The sequence below is a fragment of the Lissotriton vulgaris genome, chromosome 6 (assembly GCF_964263255.1).
Source record: "Lissotriton vulgaris chromosome 6, aLisVul1.2, whole genome shotgun sequence".
Classification (NCBI taxonomy): domain Eukaryota; kingdom Metazoa; phylum Chordata; class Amphibia; order Caudata; family Salamandridae; genus Lissotriton; species Lissotriton vulgaris.
Genome location: NC_141694.1, coordinates 196,610,834 through 196,629,907, shown reverse-complemented (window position 1 = coordinate 196,629,907; position 19,074 = coordinate 196,610,834). Strand labels below are relative to the sequence as shown.

The following is a 19,074-nucleotide window of genomic DNA, read 5'->3' as shown; positions in this document are numbered from 1 at the left end:
CACATCATTACGGACATTGTAGCCCAATTTCCTGGCAGCACACACGATTCCTACATATTCAGACACAGTGGCATCCACAGGCATCTGCTCAACTGTGAATTTGGAGAGAGACACCTACTAGGTACATACTTATGCCTAATCATTAACTCCAACAAAACATGTAATTGTATTCATGCCGCTAACCCTTTGCTCCCCATCCTGCAGATGACAGTGCATACGCCTTGCGTGAATACCTCCTCACTCCCTACCTCAACCCAGCAACACCTCAAGAGCAGCGCTACAACGCAGCACATATCAGTACCAGGAATGTGGTAGAGCGAAACTTTGGTATCCTTAAGAGTCATTTCCGGATCCTACACAAGACAGGAGGTGCATTGCAGTATAACCCTGTAACCTGCTGCCTGATAATAGCAGTGTGTGCCATGCTGCACAACATCGCCACAAGAAGGGGGATACCAATAGAGGTGAAAGGAGATGACAACTTTCATGCTGACCAACCCCCGCCACCACAACACCGACAGGCACTCGTGCCAAACACAGATGAAGGTCACACAACATCACTTCAGAGACAGATAAGAATGAGCCATCACTAAATTTTCTGGTGTCCAAATGTTTAATACACATGAGCACCTGTCAAATGAATATGAATAATACGTCAACATGACACAGACTCAAAACATTGTGAGCGATACATATCCGATGGCTATTTGCGCCTTCCACGTACCCCCAGCCTCCTGTCGCGTGATTCCTCTACATCACCACGATGTGTGTCGGTGGCTGTAGAGCTGCGCAAACTGTGCCTCCTATCGCTGGTCTCCGGCACAGAGATGCTGTTGACGCTTGATGCAGCCTCACTCCCCTCCTCCACTCCCAGACTGCAGGTGTTCTACTGCAGTGGTCACTCAGCCCAAGGCCTTGGCCACATCACCACAGTAATGACCCAGGTCGACATTCAGTGACACAGATCTGTGTGACAGTACAGCTGTGCTGTTGCAGAGCTTGGTGATGGATGCATTAGAACAGGGCAAGTTCTGGCGATGCCTCCTGCGCTCGCTGTGTTGCCATGCTAGGACGGCACGGGTTAGCTCCTGTAGGCACTGTTGGATGTCTCTATTTCCCTCTGCTACAGCTGTGGTCATTTGACGCACAGCGTCAGTCATTATGCACATGTTGCTTGACAATTTTGCTATGTTCATGTTCATTGCTCCCATGTGTCTACCCTGCAGGCGCTGAACACCCAGCATCTGGCAACGAACTGGAACTTGCCTACAGGAGCTAACCCATGCCGTCCTAGCAGGGCAACACAGCGAGCGCAGGAGGCATCGCCAGAACTTCCTCCGTTCTAATGCATCCATTTGGGCCATCACCAAGCTCTGCAACAGCAAAGCTGTACTGACACACAGATCTGTGTCACTGCAGGTCGACCTGGGTCATTACTGTGGTGATGTGGCCAAGGCCTTGGGCTGCGTGACCACTGCAGTAGAACACCTGCAGTCTGGGAGTGGAGGAGGGGAGTGAGGCTGCATTAAGCGTCAGCAGCATCTCTGTGCCGGAGACCAGTGATAGGAGGCGCAGCTTGCGCAGCTCTACAGACACCGACACACATTGTGGTGATGTAGAGGAGTCACGCGACAGGAGGCTGGGGGTACGTGGAAGGCGCAAATAGCCATGTACTACCGGCTATTTGGCCATGGTGATGTAACCATGGGCCACCTACATTTCGTCAAGATTCTCCCGTGATGCCAACGGATATGTATCTCTCACAATGTTTTGATTCTGCGTCATGTTGACGTATTATTCATATTCACGTGACAGTGATCATGTGTTTTAAACATTTGCACACCAGAAAATGTAGTGATGGCTCATTCTTACCTGTCTCTGAAGTGACGTTGTGTCACCTTCAGCTGTGTTTGGCATGAGTGCCTGTCAGTTTTGTGGGGAGGGGGGTTGCTCAGTACGAAAGTTGTCATCTCTGTTCACCTCTATTGTTATCCCCCTTCTTGTGGCAATGTTGTGCAGCATAACACAGTGCTATTATCAGGCAGCAGGTTACAGGGCTATACTGCAATGCACCTCCTGTCTTGTGTAGGATCCGGAAACGACTCTTGAGGATACCAAAGTTTTGCTCTACCACATTCCTGGTACTGATATGTGCTGCGTTGTAACTAGCAGAAACTATGTCTAGGGAGCAGCCGGTATCAGAAGGTAACCCTGATATCTGGAAGAGTGAGATTGCCGACTGGCAAAGGAATGCTTTCAATTGCCATGCACCCTTACAGACCAAAACCTACCGCCCTAGGCAGCACGAAGCTGCCAAATGGTTTAACAAAGACCTTAAAAACATTAAACTCCAAGTACGTCAGGCCGAGAGGAAGTGGAGGAAAACCTATAAAGCACAAGATAAATCTGACTACACCACTAATCTTCATCAGTAAAATGCGGCTATACTGGAGGCTAAGAGAGCCTTCTTTACGAACAGGGTTCTATCATCTGATAATGGTTCGAAAGAAATCTTTAAGATAGTTAAAGAACTCTCCAATCCTAGCCACGCGACCCTGTCCTTTGTGCCTAGTCAGGTACTTTGCAATGACCTGAATTCATTCTTCTTAGATAAAATAAAGAACATTCAAAATTCCATCACCACCACTAACTGTGGCTCCCGCAACAATAGGGATACCCCCAACCCTTGTGTTCTTAACTCCCTCCCCCCGTTGGACAGAAAATGCTTCTTGGACCTTATAGTTAAGATCAAATCAGCTCACCTAAGGAGGATTGTCCCATCTTTGTCTCTAGAGCAATTTATCGCTCCTTCTCTGATATCTTTCTCAAATTTTTGAACCACTCACTTTCCCTTGGCACTGTTCCAGTTCATTTCTGGAAGATCGTAAATAGTCAGTGTGGCTATCACCCTTCAAATCCACATTGGTAGACCTGAACTGTGGCGTTCCTCAGGGCTCCTCTCTTTCGCCTATTCTGTTCAATATCTTACTCCGCCCCTTGGTCTCAGGTCTACGTCAGATGGGTGTAAAAATCTTCAACTATGCAGATGACATGCAGCTTATTTTCATCCTTGACAACTCTGTAAAATCCAAGGACTTCGTCAAGAGGTCCATGCTGTATGACGAAACTTGGATGAATGAAAATCAACTAAAGCTGAACTCAGAAAAAAACGAGATCATTGTCCCCCACAGTAAACCTTACTTTTGGACTCCCTCTTACTGGCCCCCTGATTTAGGTGAGGCACCCACCCCTAAATCTGTTATAAAAAGCCTTGGTCTTCATATTAATGCTGATCTCTCTATGAGCACCCAAATTGGCTCAGTGACATGGGCATGTTTTGTCCAACTGCGCAAATTGCGCAAAATCAGATGTTTTTCAGCAAGGATCTGGAATGATTTCCCTGCTTCCCTCAGGCTTGAAGGAGATTATCTGCGGTTCAGAAAACTGTTAAAGACTTGGCACTTCACTACAGCCTACAACTAGCAGGCCCTGGCATAACGCTGCATTCATTTACTCACTTTCAGAGCGCCAAGGAACCTGTTGGTGTGCGTTGCGCTTTATAAATTCCCATGTAACATTACATAACGTAACTTTATCTTCCTCTTTCTGGGCGTGTCTGAGGCTTGGGGTGCATCCTTGTCCATCCTGAATTGCTGGTTTGTGAAAGTTGAGGATGAGTATCTCAGCTCATGTGCTCTGCCTCCTCCTCTGAGCTCCGCAGGGCACTGAATGAAGCATGGGCTGGATGACTTCCTGGTTGTGATGTCATCAACCTGCTTCCAAAGTGACCAGTTTTTTACGATTTCGCTAATACCGAAATCGCTAATACCAATTCGGTATTTGCTAATTCGGTATTAGCTATTCTTTATTTTGAGCTCTCGCTATCGTGCTTTCGGTATTTTTTAACGATTTTTACTGAATTGGTAAAAATACCAAATCTGTTGATGCATCGTGGAAAATGAATCCTTATTTGCGATTCCTTATTTATTGCTAATAAGGACTCGTTTTACCGAATGTAGATGCATGGGCCCATAGGTTTTTTAAGTAGTGTTATGTTGTACTGAGTTAAGAGTCTCTAGCTCACACCACCTTCCAGAGTAATCCTTGGATTGTTCTACTTTGCTATCTTAAGAGATAAATGGTAATGGGATACTCTAGGTGCTCAGTTTCAGGGTGCAGTAGTAGGGTTGTCCAGGTTGTCTAAGGTAAAAGCCTGGAGTTGACACAATTGGTGTCCAATAACCCAGATTTCCCTGTGAACCACTGACCAAGTACCTGCACTGGCCTCGGCCCAGGCAGATCATACTGCTAAGGCTCAGGCAGAGGAAGTGGCTGAAAAGAACACGCAGATGCCACTCTGTGAAATTTCCTGTGTCAATTGCTCTCAAGCATTAACTCAGGAAGCAAGCAAGAAATGTAGCAGATTGTTAGAAATTGGGTCTCTGTTTGGTAGAGATATGCACACTATCTATGTAGGGAACACAATCCTAGTCAGGGTAAGACAGATACACACCCTAAATTAACCTGTGCTTCTCTTCTGGTAGCTTAGCACAGAGAAGGCAGGCCTAACTTAACTTAACTTAAGAGGCAATGTGTAAAGTATTTATACAAAACAAGACCAAAACGAAAATAATTCAATGCATAGAACTGGAGTTATACATTTTTAAGGAATAAACTAAATTGTAGTGCTCAGAAGCATAAAGTGCCAATCGAGGCTATCGGGTCGCGCTAGACCATGTCAAATCTTAAAGTTGAAGGCGATGGAGCACGGGTCGGATACAGGAACCAAGTTGGTCCCACCGAAAAGTACCTTGGATGCACCATCGATGAAACCGAGCTGCAAAGAGCAGGAGGTGATGCTTCGGACCGAAGTACAGGTTCTCATTGATCACGAACACCAAGCGAAATGCCCACATCTCCTCGGTCTTAAAATCTTTAAACTGGCAGCCCTTTGAAGCTAGAATTCACTTGAAGATTGCCTTCCTATCCCACAAAGCCCTTCACGTCAAAACCCCCAACTACCTGGCGCAAAAACTAGTACTATCAGGAGGGGGTAGACCGTCTAGTAATGCTAACTCCGTCCTATTGAAACCTCGGATCTTTCGCAAAAAGAGAACATGCCGGGTCTTCTCTGGCGTTGCACCGCAAATTTGGAACTCTCTTCCACTGGAAATTTGTAGAATCTCCTCCAAGGATGCTTTCAAAGTGGAAGCAAAAAGATTCCTCATGAATAATTTCTTACCTTAACACAATGGACCCTAATCGCTCTGTAATTACTACAGCATTGGTTAATAATTATGTTTGTTATAACTGTATTCCCCTCCCCTTATATATTTATGTATCATCACTCCCTAATATGTCATTTTATCACTGACTAGCCCACTCTGCGTTAACCCTGAATTAGATAGGATCTGTTATGTTTGCACCATATTATTCTATGCATATTGTTTCACCATTTTTGTCTGACTGTGATCTTACCTTCCTCTCCCTCTAACTGTAAAGCACTCTGATATCCTTTCGGGATCAAGTTCGCGCTATATAAAACTTTATAAATAAAATAAAATAAATACAAGTATCATCTTCGAGCCGCAAACTGCAGACAATTTATCGAGGGCAAACGGCGAAGAGGTGCTTCGACGGCAGTGCATTGCCCTCAGTCCTTGAAGTGACGCTGATGCATCTGCATCGAGAGGTCTGTGTCGGCGATGCGGGGATTGTTGAAGTTGCAGCACTTTAAACTAGACCTGGACGGGGCGTGCAGCATTTTACTCTGTGGAATTCTGTGAACTTAAAAACAATAGAGGAAGTGTAGAGGTACTGATAGAATCACCCTCCTGGCAAACTTGGATAAACAAAGAGATTCTATCAATGGGGGCAGTGATTGTTTTTTTATTTTATATTTGCTGTGTCTAGTGGCATACTAGGCTCTATCTTAGATCTGAAAAGACGAGAGCACTATGTGCTTTTTTGTGTACCCCTCACACACTAAAAAGTCCTTTAGTGTCATGCTTCTTCATGGGGTCTTCCCGTCCCTGTAGCGGGGCGGGGCGTGCTGCGACCTACGAGCTACGCAGGAGCACTCAGTTATTGTGACAGAAGGCTATGTGTCAGTGCAGGAGGTGTCAGTGAAGTGTAGGGACCTAATATGTGAGTGAAAAAGAGAGGATTAAAGGGTTAAAAATTCCCTGGCTAGTAGAAAAAATATATTTTATTCGCTTCTCTAGCTGGGAACGTTAAGAAGGGGGTTTTGAGGTAGAGCAGTAGCTTACTACCAGGTCGACATGTTCATAAACAGTCCCCTACTGCTTACTCATCAGGACCATCTAATGGTCCCTACTACTCCTGGATGCTGAGAGTAGTTAGCGAGCAAGAACCTCTCCTGTTATCAGTAGTAAATCCCACACAGTGGGATTGCTTGGACCTCAGAGGCCCGTCCCCTTTTTCAACCACTCTGCAAATACACCTCCTTGGGCACAGTTGGTTGGGGAATGAACCCCCCCCCCCCCCCTTGGCTATTGAGCGTCATTGGGGGCCGAGAACCCCTACTGTTTCTACCAGTTAGTCCTGCTTAGAGGAAACCTAGGCGGAGTCCCAACGCCTTTTTTAACCACTCAGCAACGCACCTCCAGGTGCACTACTGGTTGGGGCATGAAGTCTCCTTGGCTGTTGAGGGTCATTAGGGTGTGTAGTAACAATGGGTTAACCATGTGTCCCTCAGAACCTGGGTATCTATACGAAAGGCTACAATTGGTTCTGTTGGGTAAGATCAATTGCTTATGCGGTCAAGAGATAATCATAAACAACAAGTTGAGCAAGTAAAATCAATAATTTACAAATTATGTCGGAACGAGACAAACAATTTTTGCAGAGCAGTAAGTATTTACTTTTTCTATAGGTCAATTATTTGATGCAGCTGTTAACATTCCAGTAAAAAAGGGGGTGACAATAAGTATAGTGAATAAAGTTGACCAAGTGACATGAGTGAATAAGTGTAATGTATACATTGGTGAGACACATACATATACTTTATATACAAAATGTACACAGGAGGGAAAACTTGAGGTCCAGCCAGTATAGATCTGAAACTAGTGTCTATGGTAGAATGCACAAGTGCTTGATAATTTAAGACCAGAAGACCTGATGGACATGGAACGAAAAAGGACATAAATTATTGATGTTACATGCTCATATTGTTGTTTATGATTATCTCTTGACCGCATAAGCAACCGAGGGTCATTAGGGGGCAAGAATCCCTGTTATTGCCACCAAAAGGTTACCCACAGTGGGACTGCTGAGACATTGTTGGAGGCCCGCCCCCTTTTTCAACCACTCTGCAATCGGTCCTCCTGGTACACTACTGGCTGGGGGTGAAGTCCAGTTGGCTGCTGAGGTTCGTTCGGGGCTGTTGGACTTGGCCCTTTTTGCAGGGTCATCCCTAAACTTTTTGCCTTTCTTTGAGCCTTTTTTCTGACATGGCGTTGGTGGTTTTAGGACTCTGGGCACTTTAGCACTGCTGTCCAGTGTAAAGGGTGTGTGCTCTCTGTGTTACTTATGGTAAGATTGGTCTACACCTGTTTGGCATATTTAATGTATCTGTCAGCCCCTTGCAAAGTGGTATATCATATACCTGGGGCTGGTAAATTAAATGCTACTGGTGAGCTTGCAGCACTGATTGCGCCACCCACCAAAGTAGCCTTTCAAACCTGTCTTAGGCCTCTGCCATTGCTGGGCCTGTGCGCGCAGTGTTACTGCTGCTGTGACGTGGCACCTAAAGTGTGTGCCATGTCTGTGAACCCCCTTTTACTACCTGTCAGTTACCCCTAAGGTAGGCCCCAGCTAGCCCTATGGGCAGGGTGTATTGTAGGTAAAATGTAAGACATGTACCTTAAGTGTGTGACATGTCCTGGTAGTGACAAACAGCCATTTTGGTTTCTCACTGCTGCCAGGCTGCCCTCCAATAGGAATGCTTTGGAGATTCCCTGATGCGTATTTTAGTGACTATTCCTGATATGAGAGGAGCAGGGTGGTCATGTTTGGTATATTTGAAATAGTGATAATAATTGCTACACAATGGTGTGTGCAGATTTATTATAACTATTCTAGAAATGCCACTTTTAGAAGTTGGAATTTCTGTGTGCTATGTGTCTGCCTGCATGATGTGAATTGCATGCCTGGCTTTTGAGTGACAGGGGCTGGTGAGGTGTGTGTGGCTCCAGGAGGGGCAGGGTGAGTCAGCGCTAGGCTGAATAGGGCATCTGCATTTGGAGTAGTGGGAGGAGTAGTCCCCTGACCCTGATTAGGGCTGTGCCTGACTATGTGAATGCTGGCTCCGCCCCCCCTGTGGTGTGTCTAATGACGAGCCCCCACCTAACAAAGGGAAAGATGAGCCTTGTCAGCAAAGTGCTCCATAACCCCCCAGAACCAGTTAGGACGTGTTCCTCCATGCCCTGTGCCAGGCCAGACAAAGGGAAAGGATGGAAATATACTGGGGCTGTGACCCCATGAAGTGTGTGCTTCTTTTGTGACTGGAGACTGCTGCTGCTGGGCCCCAGGAGGAACCGCCACAAGGGACTGTCTCCCTGCTGGAGGGCCCTGTGAGCTGGCCTGCCTGGGCCCAGCCTTGTGCCCCTGATTACTTTGGCCCCAGCATATCGTGAGCACTGTAAACTTTATTCCTTTGCTCCAGGACGAGAGGAGCGTCTTGTTACAATTTGCAGGGTTGGGCTGCTACAAAGCAGAGGGAATCCCGATGTGGGGATTCCCCCCTGCATTGGGTACTCTGAGTGGGAGCCCACCCTGCATTGGGATAGAAGTGGGAGCCCACCCCGCAATTATGCCCGTTGGCGCGGGAGCCCACCCCCGCATTTGCCTCTTGAAGAAGTGGGTGTCCACTCCGCGTTTTGAATTTATTCACCAGCCGGAGCCCACCCCGAAGTGGTGTTTCTGGTGCTATTGTCAGCGGGTGCCCACCCCGCAATCGAATATATTCCCCAGCAGAAGCCCCCCGCACTCCACCATGCTGAAAAGTACGGCTGCGGCCCAGATGACAGGCATCTTGCCTGTTTGGGGCGGAGTCTCCTGCCGCAAAGAAGGAAGTCACGCCAGAGCCTCGCAGGCTCCACGGCAGGAAGAAGCAGTGCTGCCAGAAGCCAGGTGGCTGTTGCCTGGCCCTGGGCGGGGCTCCCTGTACGACAGAGGAGAGCCCCGCGTATTGCTAAAGCGAGGACCGAGTCTCGCAGGTTCGCCCGTGAATGAGGGCTCCACGAGGCTTCGCAGAGGAGTCCCCGCCTAGCCCGGGCATGGATCCATTTGTGCAGCGCGGGTGCGGCCAGAGGCACCAGAAGAGTGTTGTGAGTGGGGGCATTTTGTTGGAGTACCAGAGGGGAGTTCTCCCGGCACATTGGGGCCAGTGTTATCAGTGCCTGTTTCCCTGAGCGGTCCCACAGGAGAGCGGGCGACTCCAACTTTGGAGGCCATTTGTTTTGTTTAAGAGTCCTGAGTGGGGCTCCCAAGGCATGGTTGGTGCCAGGGCTCATTTTCACACAGCTGCCCCACCGGACAGTGGGCAGCTGCAACGTGGGGGTGATTTTGTTCAGAGTCCCAGGGGGGCCTAATGGGCACAGTTGTGCCAGGCCTCATTTCCCCAGCTGTACCGCAGGAGCGCAGGCAGCTGCAACTGGGGGCATTTTGTTTGTTGCCTCCTAATAAGGAAGGGATGAGTTGCACCACTGCCACAGCGCATTGCGCACCGTTGTGGCCCTGACATTCTGGCCACAGGGCGCTTGAGCCCCAATGAAAGGCCAGTTGGCCTGGGGCTACTTTGGATGGTGATACCTAATGGGATTGTGGATACTGTGTTTTATGCTAGTATTATGGTTGGGATGTTTAGGCATAATATGTTTAGGCCTACAGAGATTTCATAATGGCTTTATGCTTAGGTGGTTTATTCCTAATATGTTTTATGCCCAATGTGATGCCTAATGTGTAATATGTTCTGCTAATGATGTTTGGGATCTAATGTGATTTATGCCCATGGTACCTATGCTAATTTGACATACTGCTAAGGTCATTATTCTGCCAGTAGTTACTGGATTTGCGTTATTTGCTACTTGTTACCAGTGCTTTCTAAAAGGTTCTGACAGTGACCTGATTGGCCCTGCCAGGTGTACATAATCCCCTGTGAATATTGCCCAGTGCCAGTTGGCACAGTGTACATTGTGTGATTGTAATCTAATGAATTTTGGATAATACAACGGTTATTTTTGTATATGACTTTGTGTGGGGTTTCTTTTGTAGTGTGCCTAGTGTGTTGCTGCTGTGAGTGTGTTGCGCAAAGCTTCACACATTGCCTCTGGGATAACCCTGACTGCTCGTGCCAAGCTACCAAGGGGGTGAGCAGGGGTTATCTTCAGCGTGTAACTCCCATGCCCTGACTAGAGTGGTGGTTTCTGCCTGGCTTAGGCGCATGCCCTAGCCAACCAGAAATCCCATTTCTAACAGGGGCCAAGAACCCATGTTGTTACTACCAGTAAGTCACTCACAGGGGATTATTGAGACCTCATCGGAGGCCTGCCCCCTTTCTAAACCAGTCTGCAAACGCGCCTCTTGGCGCACTACTGGTTGGTGTATGAAGTCCCTCTTGCTGCTGAGGGTTATTGGGGGCCAAGAACCCCTATTGTTGCCACCAGTAAGTTCCCCACAGAGGGACTGCTGAGACATCGTTGTAGGCACCCCCCCTTTCTCAAACACTCTGCAAACGTGCCTCCTAGCACACTTCTGGTTGGGGGATGAAGTCCCCTTGGCTGCTGAGGGTCATTGGGGGCCAGGAACCCCTATTGTTGCCACCGATTAGTTCCCCACAGGGGGACCGCTGAGACAAAGTCGGTGGCCCCGTCCCCTTTCTCAACCACTCTGCAAACAGGGCATTCTGGTGCCCCACTGGTTGGGGAAGAAGTCCCCTTGGCTGAGGAGTGCCATTGGGGGCTAAGACCCCTATTGTTACCAGCAGTAAGTCCCCCACAGCAAGATTACTGAGACCTCATCAGAGGCCCCGCCTATTTTCTCAATCATTCTGCAATCGGGCCTTCTGGCACATTACTGGTTGGGTATAAAGTCCAGTTGGCTACTGATGGTCATTGGGGACCAAGAATCCCTACTGCTCCCACCAGCAAGTCCCCCACAGTTGGATTGCTGAGACCTTGTCTGATGCCCCCCCTACTTTTTTAAACACTGCCCCCTGACGCACTACTGGTTGGGGGATGAAGTCCACTTGGATACTGAGGGTCGGCGGGGGCCCTAGAACCCCTATTGTTACCACCAATAAGTCTCACACAGCAGGATTGCTGAAACCTTGTCAGAAGCTGTGCCCCCTTTCTCAAACACTCTGCAAATGTGCCCCCTGCCACACTGCTCGTTGGGGGTTGAAGTCTAGGAGTGAGAATGCCGGTAAACTCTGCTTCGCCAGCGGTTGGCAGAGTTTTTGCCGATCTCCACATTTCACGCAGAGTGGCAAAACTCCTCAAATTCCGCTGGCGGAGCAGAGTTTACTGCCCACCCCTACTTTAAACCCACTTCCATAGGGCCTAGAACTGAATTGGCACCACTTGGCAGGCCAACACTCTCATATGGCAGAGTCCAGTGGCTGGGGATGAAGTCTTTGATGTCCCTGAGATTTCCAACAGGAGGCCAGCAGGCAAGCCCTTTGAGCAACTCTGGGTTCAAATTGTGGAGAGATGCAGGTCCAGTCCTTCTCACTCCCAGACAATAGGGGAGTAGGTCAGCAGAGTAGAGCAGGAGTCCAGCAAAGTGACAGTCCTTTCAGCAGCATAGCACAGTCCGTCTTCCTGGCAGAGTATCTACAGGGCCAGATGTGTACTCCAGTGATAGGGTCAGTAGTCCAGATCTTTTAACCCAGGTGGGCCTTTGAAGTGGGGGAGACATCAAAGAGATGCCTGTGAAGTTCACAGAGTCCCTGCCCTTCCTGCCTTGGCTCCAGACTTACTACGGGCTTAAGCATCGATTTGTGTGGGGACAGGACACAGTCCATTCAGGTGTAAGTGTCAGCCCCTCCCTCCCATCCTGCCCAGGATGTCCCATCAGGATGTAGATAGCACTCCCTTTGTATGTAGTTGTCTGGAGGCTATAATTGTCACACAATGTCCTGCAAGGTAAAAGTTAGTAGACAGTTATGAATAGCATGCACATAGCATTGCTGCAGTGGACAAGAAGGAGATTACTCATTTTTTTTTAATCAAAAATTAGTTATTCATTTTTTTGTTATAACATTCATTTCATGGTTGGGAGTACACAGTTGAGAACAGCACTGCAAGAAATGTATTGACAACCACATGAAACTTGGTGCAACAAACGTGAATAAATAGTGCAGGTGGCGACGCAAGTGAAAAGAGTGAAAACAGCGTAGTCGGCGCACTGTGTATAGAGTGCAATTTATCTACAGTGAGTGGCTAAAGACGGCGCATGTGACATAGTGATATCACAGTGGGCACAATTAATTAAATAGATTTAGAGCCACTAAGAAGAAGTGCCCCTATAAATTGGAGTACTTGTTATAGGTGTAACTGTGACAGCATCATTCATTCCGACAGTAACTCGGATGCGGCGAGTAATGCAGCGCTACAAGCATAGCTGACTAACGCGGCTGGCTGAAACGCTGAGGTGCCTCCAAACAACTTTCTCCAACTTGGCTGAGCCACAGGCACGTTCCATACATTTTGGAACCCCCAATGAGCCTCAACTGGTTTACTCCAGCGAAGAGATCCCCGGTGATCCCCTGGCTTTTCAAGTTACACCTATAACAAGTACTCCAATTCAAAAGATTACTCAAGCACTATTCAACTCAGACAACCAGTCCTGATGATGATCCGAAATGGTCCGGATCGAAACGCCGTCGACCCAACAGCCTAATTAATAGACGCACTTCTTCTTAGTGGCTCTAAATCTATTTAATTAATTGTGCCCACTGTGATATCACTATGTCACATGCGCCGTCTTTAGCCACTCACTGTAGATAAATTGCACTCTATACACAGTGCGCCGACTACGCTGTTTTCACTCTTTTCACTTGCGTCGCCACCTGCACTATTTATTCACGTTTGTTGCACCAAGTTTCATGTGGTTGTCAATTCATTTCTTGCAGTGCTGTTCTCAACTGTGTACTCCCAACCATGAAATGAATGTTATAACAAAAAAATGAATAACTAATTTTTGATTCAAAAAAATGAGTAATCTCCTTCTTGTCCATTGCAGCAATGCTATGTGCATGCTATTCATAACTGTCTACTAACTTTTACCTTGCAGGACATTGTGTAACAATTATACCTTCCTACCCAGTCCTGACCTGGTCTATGGGTTATACTCCTGTCTTATTTACAAGGTTGTCTGGAGGCGACACACTAATCCCAGCTGTCACCCACCCCAGACATGCATTCAGAGACGGGCAAAAGGGTCCAAATGACTAAAGGGAGAAAATGCCAGCTTTCTAAAATTATCATTTTCAGTATTACAATTTAAAATCTGGCCACCATAAATTGTGTTTTTAAATTGTTATTCCAGAGACACTAAACTTGGGGATCCAATATCTTCCCAATTGGAAATTAAACATTTAAAATGTAATAAGTTGATCCCAATGTTATCACAAGGGAGAGATAGTCTTTGCAGTAGTAAAAACGAATTTTAGAGTTTTTCACTACTCGGACATATAAAACTTAAAAGTACATGTCCTACTTTTAAATACACTAAACCCTGCCCTTAGGATGTCCAGGGCCTACATTAGGGGTGACATATGTATTAAAAATTAAGGTTTGGGTCTGGGAAGAGGGTTAACTTGCCAGGTCAACATGGCAGTTTAAAACTACACACACAGGCTCTGCAATGGCAGATCTGAGATGTGTTTAAATTGCTACTTAAGGGGTGACACAATTGGTGCTGCAGTCCCACTAGTCGCATTTAATGTACAGCTTCTGGGCACATGTAGTGCACTTTACTAGGGACTTATCAGTCAAAATGTTTGGGGCTGACCCTGCACAAAGGGCCATTTCCAACACAGATGTTGCTAGAAGTCCCCAAAACATGTGCCTACCCTGCACTCACAGTAAGACGCAATCCATGTAGGACAACTGTCATTGAAGAACAGTGTTCAAGTCTAAAACCACAAAAAGAACTGTCCCCGCACACCTCTCGTCAAGAATCATGAGAACGACTGACAACCACTCACACAAATCATGTCATATTACAAGTGTTATCACTATTAAGAGAGAAGTCAGAAGGACTTATCTGCAAACTGTGCAGCGACAATGGATGACAAGGGTAACTTCAGGAGAAACAGTATGCCGACCGAGGACTAAATTACATCACTGTGAGCAAGCTCCCGAAACGAGTCTGAAGAGTCAAGATCTCACTGTTAGCCGACCGTGAAGCCACCTTAAATTTGATTACTGATACTGAAGCTTGTCAAACTGTCAGAGGACACAGAACTCCAACCTTCTAATGTCAGAATATTTGCATATGACTCATGGACACTGCTCCTCTACCAAGGCTATTTCCACACTTCACTTGTACATGGTGGCCAAGAAGGTGACTGGATACCTAAGTGCTTGAGCCTATCATGGACACAGGATGCCTTCTGAGTCTTCTGTCCACAGTGAAACTTGCCAGTTCATTGCCACAACTTCAGAAATTCCTGATGTCACAAAGTGACTTCCAAAACTTTTTCAAGTAATTGGTAAATGAAAGTTAGCGAAATAAAGCTCCATGCTAATGTATTTGTGAGGTCCTTCAAAGGTGTTCGCTAGTGCATTCAGAATCAGGAGGGACCTCTTACCAGATATTGCTGAGCCTGTGGTAGGCCCAACGCCCTGTGTCCTACTGATTTTCCAGTGTCCAAGAGATAGCCGGTGGCCACAGTCTCCCCTGCATCGATATGTGACAACTGTGAGATACGAGAGTGCTTCATCAAATGTCCCACCTTCAAAACCTGTGCAGCAGCTCAACGATGCAAACCTCCAAATTGGACTTGAATAAAGAATTTCATCACAGAACTGCAAGACTGATCTTGTATCACTACGTGTGCCACTCACGTGGCCCTATTTAGATACAAGTGATTCATCTTGGTGTTTGGCAGTGCCTAGCAAGACAGTGCGATGGTGAAGGATTGAGGTGCTTTCGCCAAGGTCACCACACCATGATCCTTCACCTCAGGTTCTCCCAGTCTCTGTCGCAATTCAGGAGGGATCGAAAGACCTGGCTCTTCGAATGAACCACAGCGCCCAGTCGGACCTGCAACCCCGTCCCTCCCTCACCCTTCGTCTTGAGACACTCTCAGGTGCATAGCCATGCTTAACAAGCAATGATTGATTGACATTCAAACAAAATTAAATGTGATCTATGCCAACCAACCTTCGAGTTCTTTGGGCACATATGCTCTTGTGAGTGCGTAAGGCATCACTCAGAAAAGGTGAAAGCTCTTGTGTCAGCACCTTCCAATGTGTCCACCCTTTGTCCCTTCCTGTGTATGGTCAGCTACTGCGCTAAGATACGTTGAGGGGACATCACATCTATCGTACCTCACTGAGAGAAGTAACCAAGAAAAAACAGGCCATCAACGGGTATCAAAACTGCCAAGCAGAGTTTTGAAGCCATCAACATGGCTTGTTTTGATCTAGTATATAGAAGGGAGGGTCTGAGGGAATGTTTAAAGTCCTAGACAGATTCAATCCCCCTAATTCTAATAATCACAAAACGTAATAGAATCTGTGGACCTGAAAGAAGCTACAAAGAACATACCTCTAAAGCCAAGTGTGGAGGCACTGACCGCCCAAAGTGCTGTTAAATATTCGGTAGAGCAAGGAAAGCAAAGAGGAACAGAGAAAATTTACTCAAAACCCACCTAAGGCTAGCTGGTGTCCCACCAATACACAATCATGTGCTCAGTGTCATCATCTGGGATCCCAAACAACCCTCTCCTGACCCTCTTGATTCTCAGAGGGAAAAGAGAGAATGAGTTGTATCCTTCTGTGGGGTTCTCACAAAAGAAACAAATAAATACAGATGGGACTTTCGCTTAAAGAATAAGTGATTGAGATAATTTCTAGAATACAGTGCAGAAAACTGTGAAAAAGATGTGACTAAAAAGGATAAACCACAGAGATGAAGTACTACCCTAATATCTTTGCTAACAATCTAATATTTTTGGTAACAATCTCTAGAGTGTTGTCCTATTAAAAACAGTGTGAAAGTGAAAAAGGAGAGGAAACATGAATTAATCACTGTTTCAACGGTCAACATGTTTCAGCCACTAGGATTACTCTCCCTGGCTTTCTTCAGGACCTAAACAACCCTTTGTCACTGCAAAAACACAAAAAAGTCATACATACAGCATTGGTGCTGTTGTATTTGTATTCTAATACTTGATGCAAGCATGATGTCTGGACTGCATCATTGCTTCTCAAGGGGTAACCCTCCCCTCTCTCGGCACCAGCTCAAGTTATGTTTAGAGGCCCCGCTCTGTCCGTCGGTACCTCCGAGTGGAAACTTCACTGGGCTGTTTTGATCTAGCCCTACAAACTGAACTTGTCATGGACATTTGGAATTGGTCCATCCTATCCTAGCAAGAACTTGACTCGAGAGTACTAGTAATGGCCACTGCTCACACCAGCTGCAGTTAGATGAAACTGGAGACGACATGGCCGCAAACAGATGGGTAGCGTGGCAGTGGTCTGGCCCTGCAAACATTCCCATCTATTTCTGTATGGAAAGGCCATCACCAGTGTCACTTTATCTCCATCTTTGGTACCTCCATAACAAAGATGCCACCATGCATTGAGCACTGTGGCGTGTCTGATTTCTGTGTCCAAATTGATCAAATCACAGGGATGAACGGACCTTGATCAGGTCAAAAGAGGTCATCGACCCTCCAACCTCAGAGAACAGAAGGCTTTCGGCCGTACCCTGGGTGAGCTGACTCCCTGCAAAGGTCTGCCCTTGGTTGAACTCCAATGACCATCCACAGACACTTAGTCTAGTCGACTAAAGGTCATGAGGACACGGTGACCACATACAGTCTGTTGCAAAGAATGAGCTTTCCATGTGTGGAGTCTGCCAGAGATTTGGAAAAGGCAGTCCCCCTGGGGGTCTCCAGTGTGTGGACAGCGTGTGGGAAGAGATGGCAATCGACTTTGTAATGCTCACCCTTATGCCCACTGGACTCTTTAGCCCTCTCCTACTGGGCAACAGCTGCCCTTTGCAATGGGTGAGTATTCCAGAGCTCGTGAAGGCATGGCGCCACCCACCACAGCTGGAGATGAGGTCACTTCTGCAGAGATGGACTAAACTTTTAGAATACAGATGTGCTAACAACTGGATGCGGGAGAAGAAAACAAATCTACAATTTCCACAGGATTTGCTGGCCGGCACATCACGACAGCAGCCTGGGCACTTATTTGCCCATGTCTCAGCTCTCCTAGAAGTTGTAAACAGACTGACTGAGCAGCATTCGGCACTCTATATCAATAAAAAAAAAGTGCACGTTTCAGATATGCTTCATTGCAGGAGCTCGCAATGTGCATCCTTTTACTACAAGCGTCCTCGGTGCCAGCGGGACCCGAGTGCAGCCGGTGCCTGTATTCCAGCCGCGGATGCGTGCGTCAGGCCCGGCGGCGCACAAGGGGGTGCATCGATCCGCTCCCAGTTCAAATTTAGCTCATAATCATGTTCCGCCGCAGCGCCCGGAGATAAGAGGGCGCGGGGAGAATGGATTCGCGTCCGCCGGGCCCGCGCTGTCGTCATCGGCCGTGTGAGGCGGGAGAGGACCGTGTGAGGCTGCTGGCTGGAGGGGGAGGTCTGCGGGGCGGGCGGAGGGGGCTCTGCAGCTCGCCGGGGCTGCGTGTGAGGTGCGTCTGAAGTTACCGCACGCAGCTCTACCTACGCACACCGACCTCCCCGCACCGTGTGATACTGCACACCGACCTCCACGCAGCGGTCTGAAGTTACAGCTCACCTCTCCACACACCGCACAGGTCTGATGTTACCGCTCACCGACCTCCACGCACCGCAGGGGGGCTATGTGTGAACGTGCTGCGCCTGAAGTTACCGCACACCGACGTCAACTCACGGAAGGGGGACTGTGCAGCCGGCCAAGGAGGTGTGTGCACAGACTGCGAGTGACGTTACCGCACACCGACCGCATCACACAGGTCTGAAGTTACCGCACAGCGATCTGCATACTCCAGAGGGTGGCTGTGCTCCCTGCCAGAGCTGTGCTGTGTGTATGCAGCTGCAACTGATGGTACCGCACACCGACCACCACGCACAGGTCTGAAGTTGCCGCACCGTGCAAGGGAAGGGGACTGTGCAGCCGACCGGTGTTGTGTGCGCGCAGGCTGAGATTGACATCACCGCACACTGTCCTCCGCACACCGGTCTGAAGTTACCGCACACTGATCTCCATCCTCCAAGGGGCGCTGTGCACCATGCTAGGGCTGTGTGCATTCGGCTGCATCTGAAGTTCATGCACACGGGTCTCCATCCTCCAGGGGCGCTGTGCACCCTGCCAGGGTTGTGTGCATGCCACTGCATCTGAAGTTATCGCACACCGACCTCCAGGCTGAGGTCTGTAATTACCGCACCCCTCTCCAGGCACCCGTCTGAAGATACCTCTCACAGACCTTGGCGTAGGGCAGGGCTGTGCCGCCGGCCAGGCCTGGGAGTGAGCGGCCTGCGTCCGAGGTTACCGCACGCTCCGACCCCCGCACCCCGGAGTGGCTGTGTCTGGACAGGTCTCCTCCGCGGTTACCTTCACCTCGACCCCTGCAGAGGGCAGGAGGGATGCCCGCCCGCACCATGGACGTCGATGCCCGCACCCTGGTGGCCTGCGCCACGGACGCCGAAGTCTTCACTGTGCCTGAAGTTCAGGTAGGCTGGCGGGGCTGGGGCCTGGCACTGCCACTCACTGGCTGCACCTCACTCGGGGGCGTGGCTGACTGGCTGTAGTGACTTTATGCAGGGATCTCTGGCTGTCCTCTGGTCGTTGTGTCTCCCATGGTCTGTGCTGCAGGGGGT

The 19,074-nt window shown here is 48.3% G+C and overlaps 1 protein-coding gene across 2 annotated transcripts in view; it reads left to right on the top strand.

The window, feature by feature from the left end:
• RCAN2 (regulator of calcineurin 2) overlaps positions 1-19,074 on the top strand; it is a 546,515-nt gene that overhangs the window by 252,717 nt on the left and 274,724 nt on the right. Inside the window, exon 2 of one of the 2 annotated variants that reach the window (XM_086926234.1) lies at positions 18,714-18,927. The exons of the other annotated variant lie outside the window; for it this stretch is intronic. Coding sequence (XP_086782360.1) covers positions 18,714-18,927 — 214 coding nt within the window. The remainder of the gene's footprint in view (positions 1-18,713; positions 18,928-19,074) is intronic. 2 annotated transcript variants of the gene reach the window in all.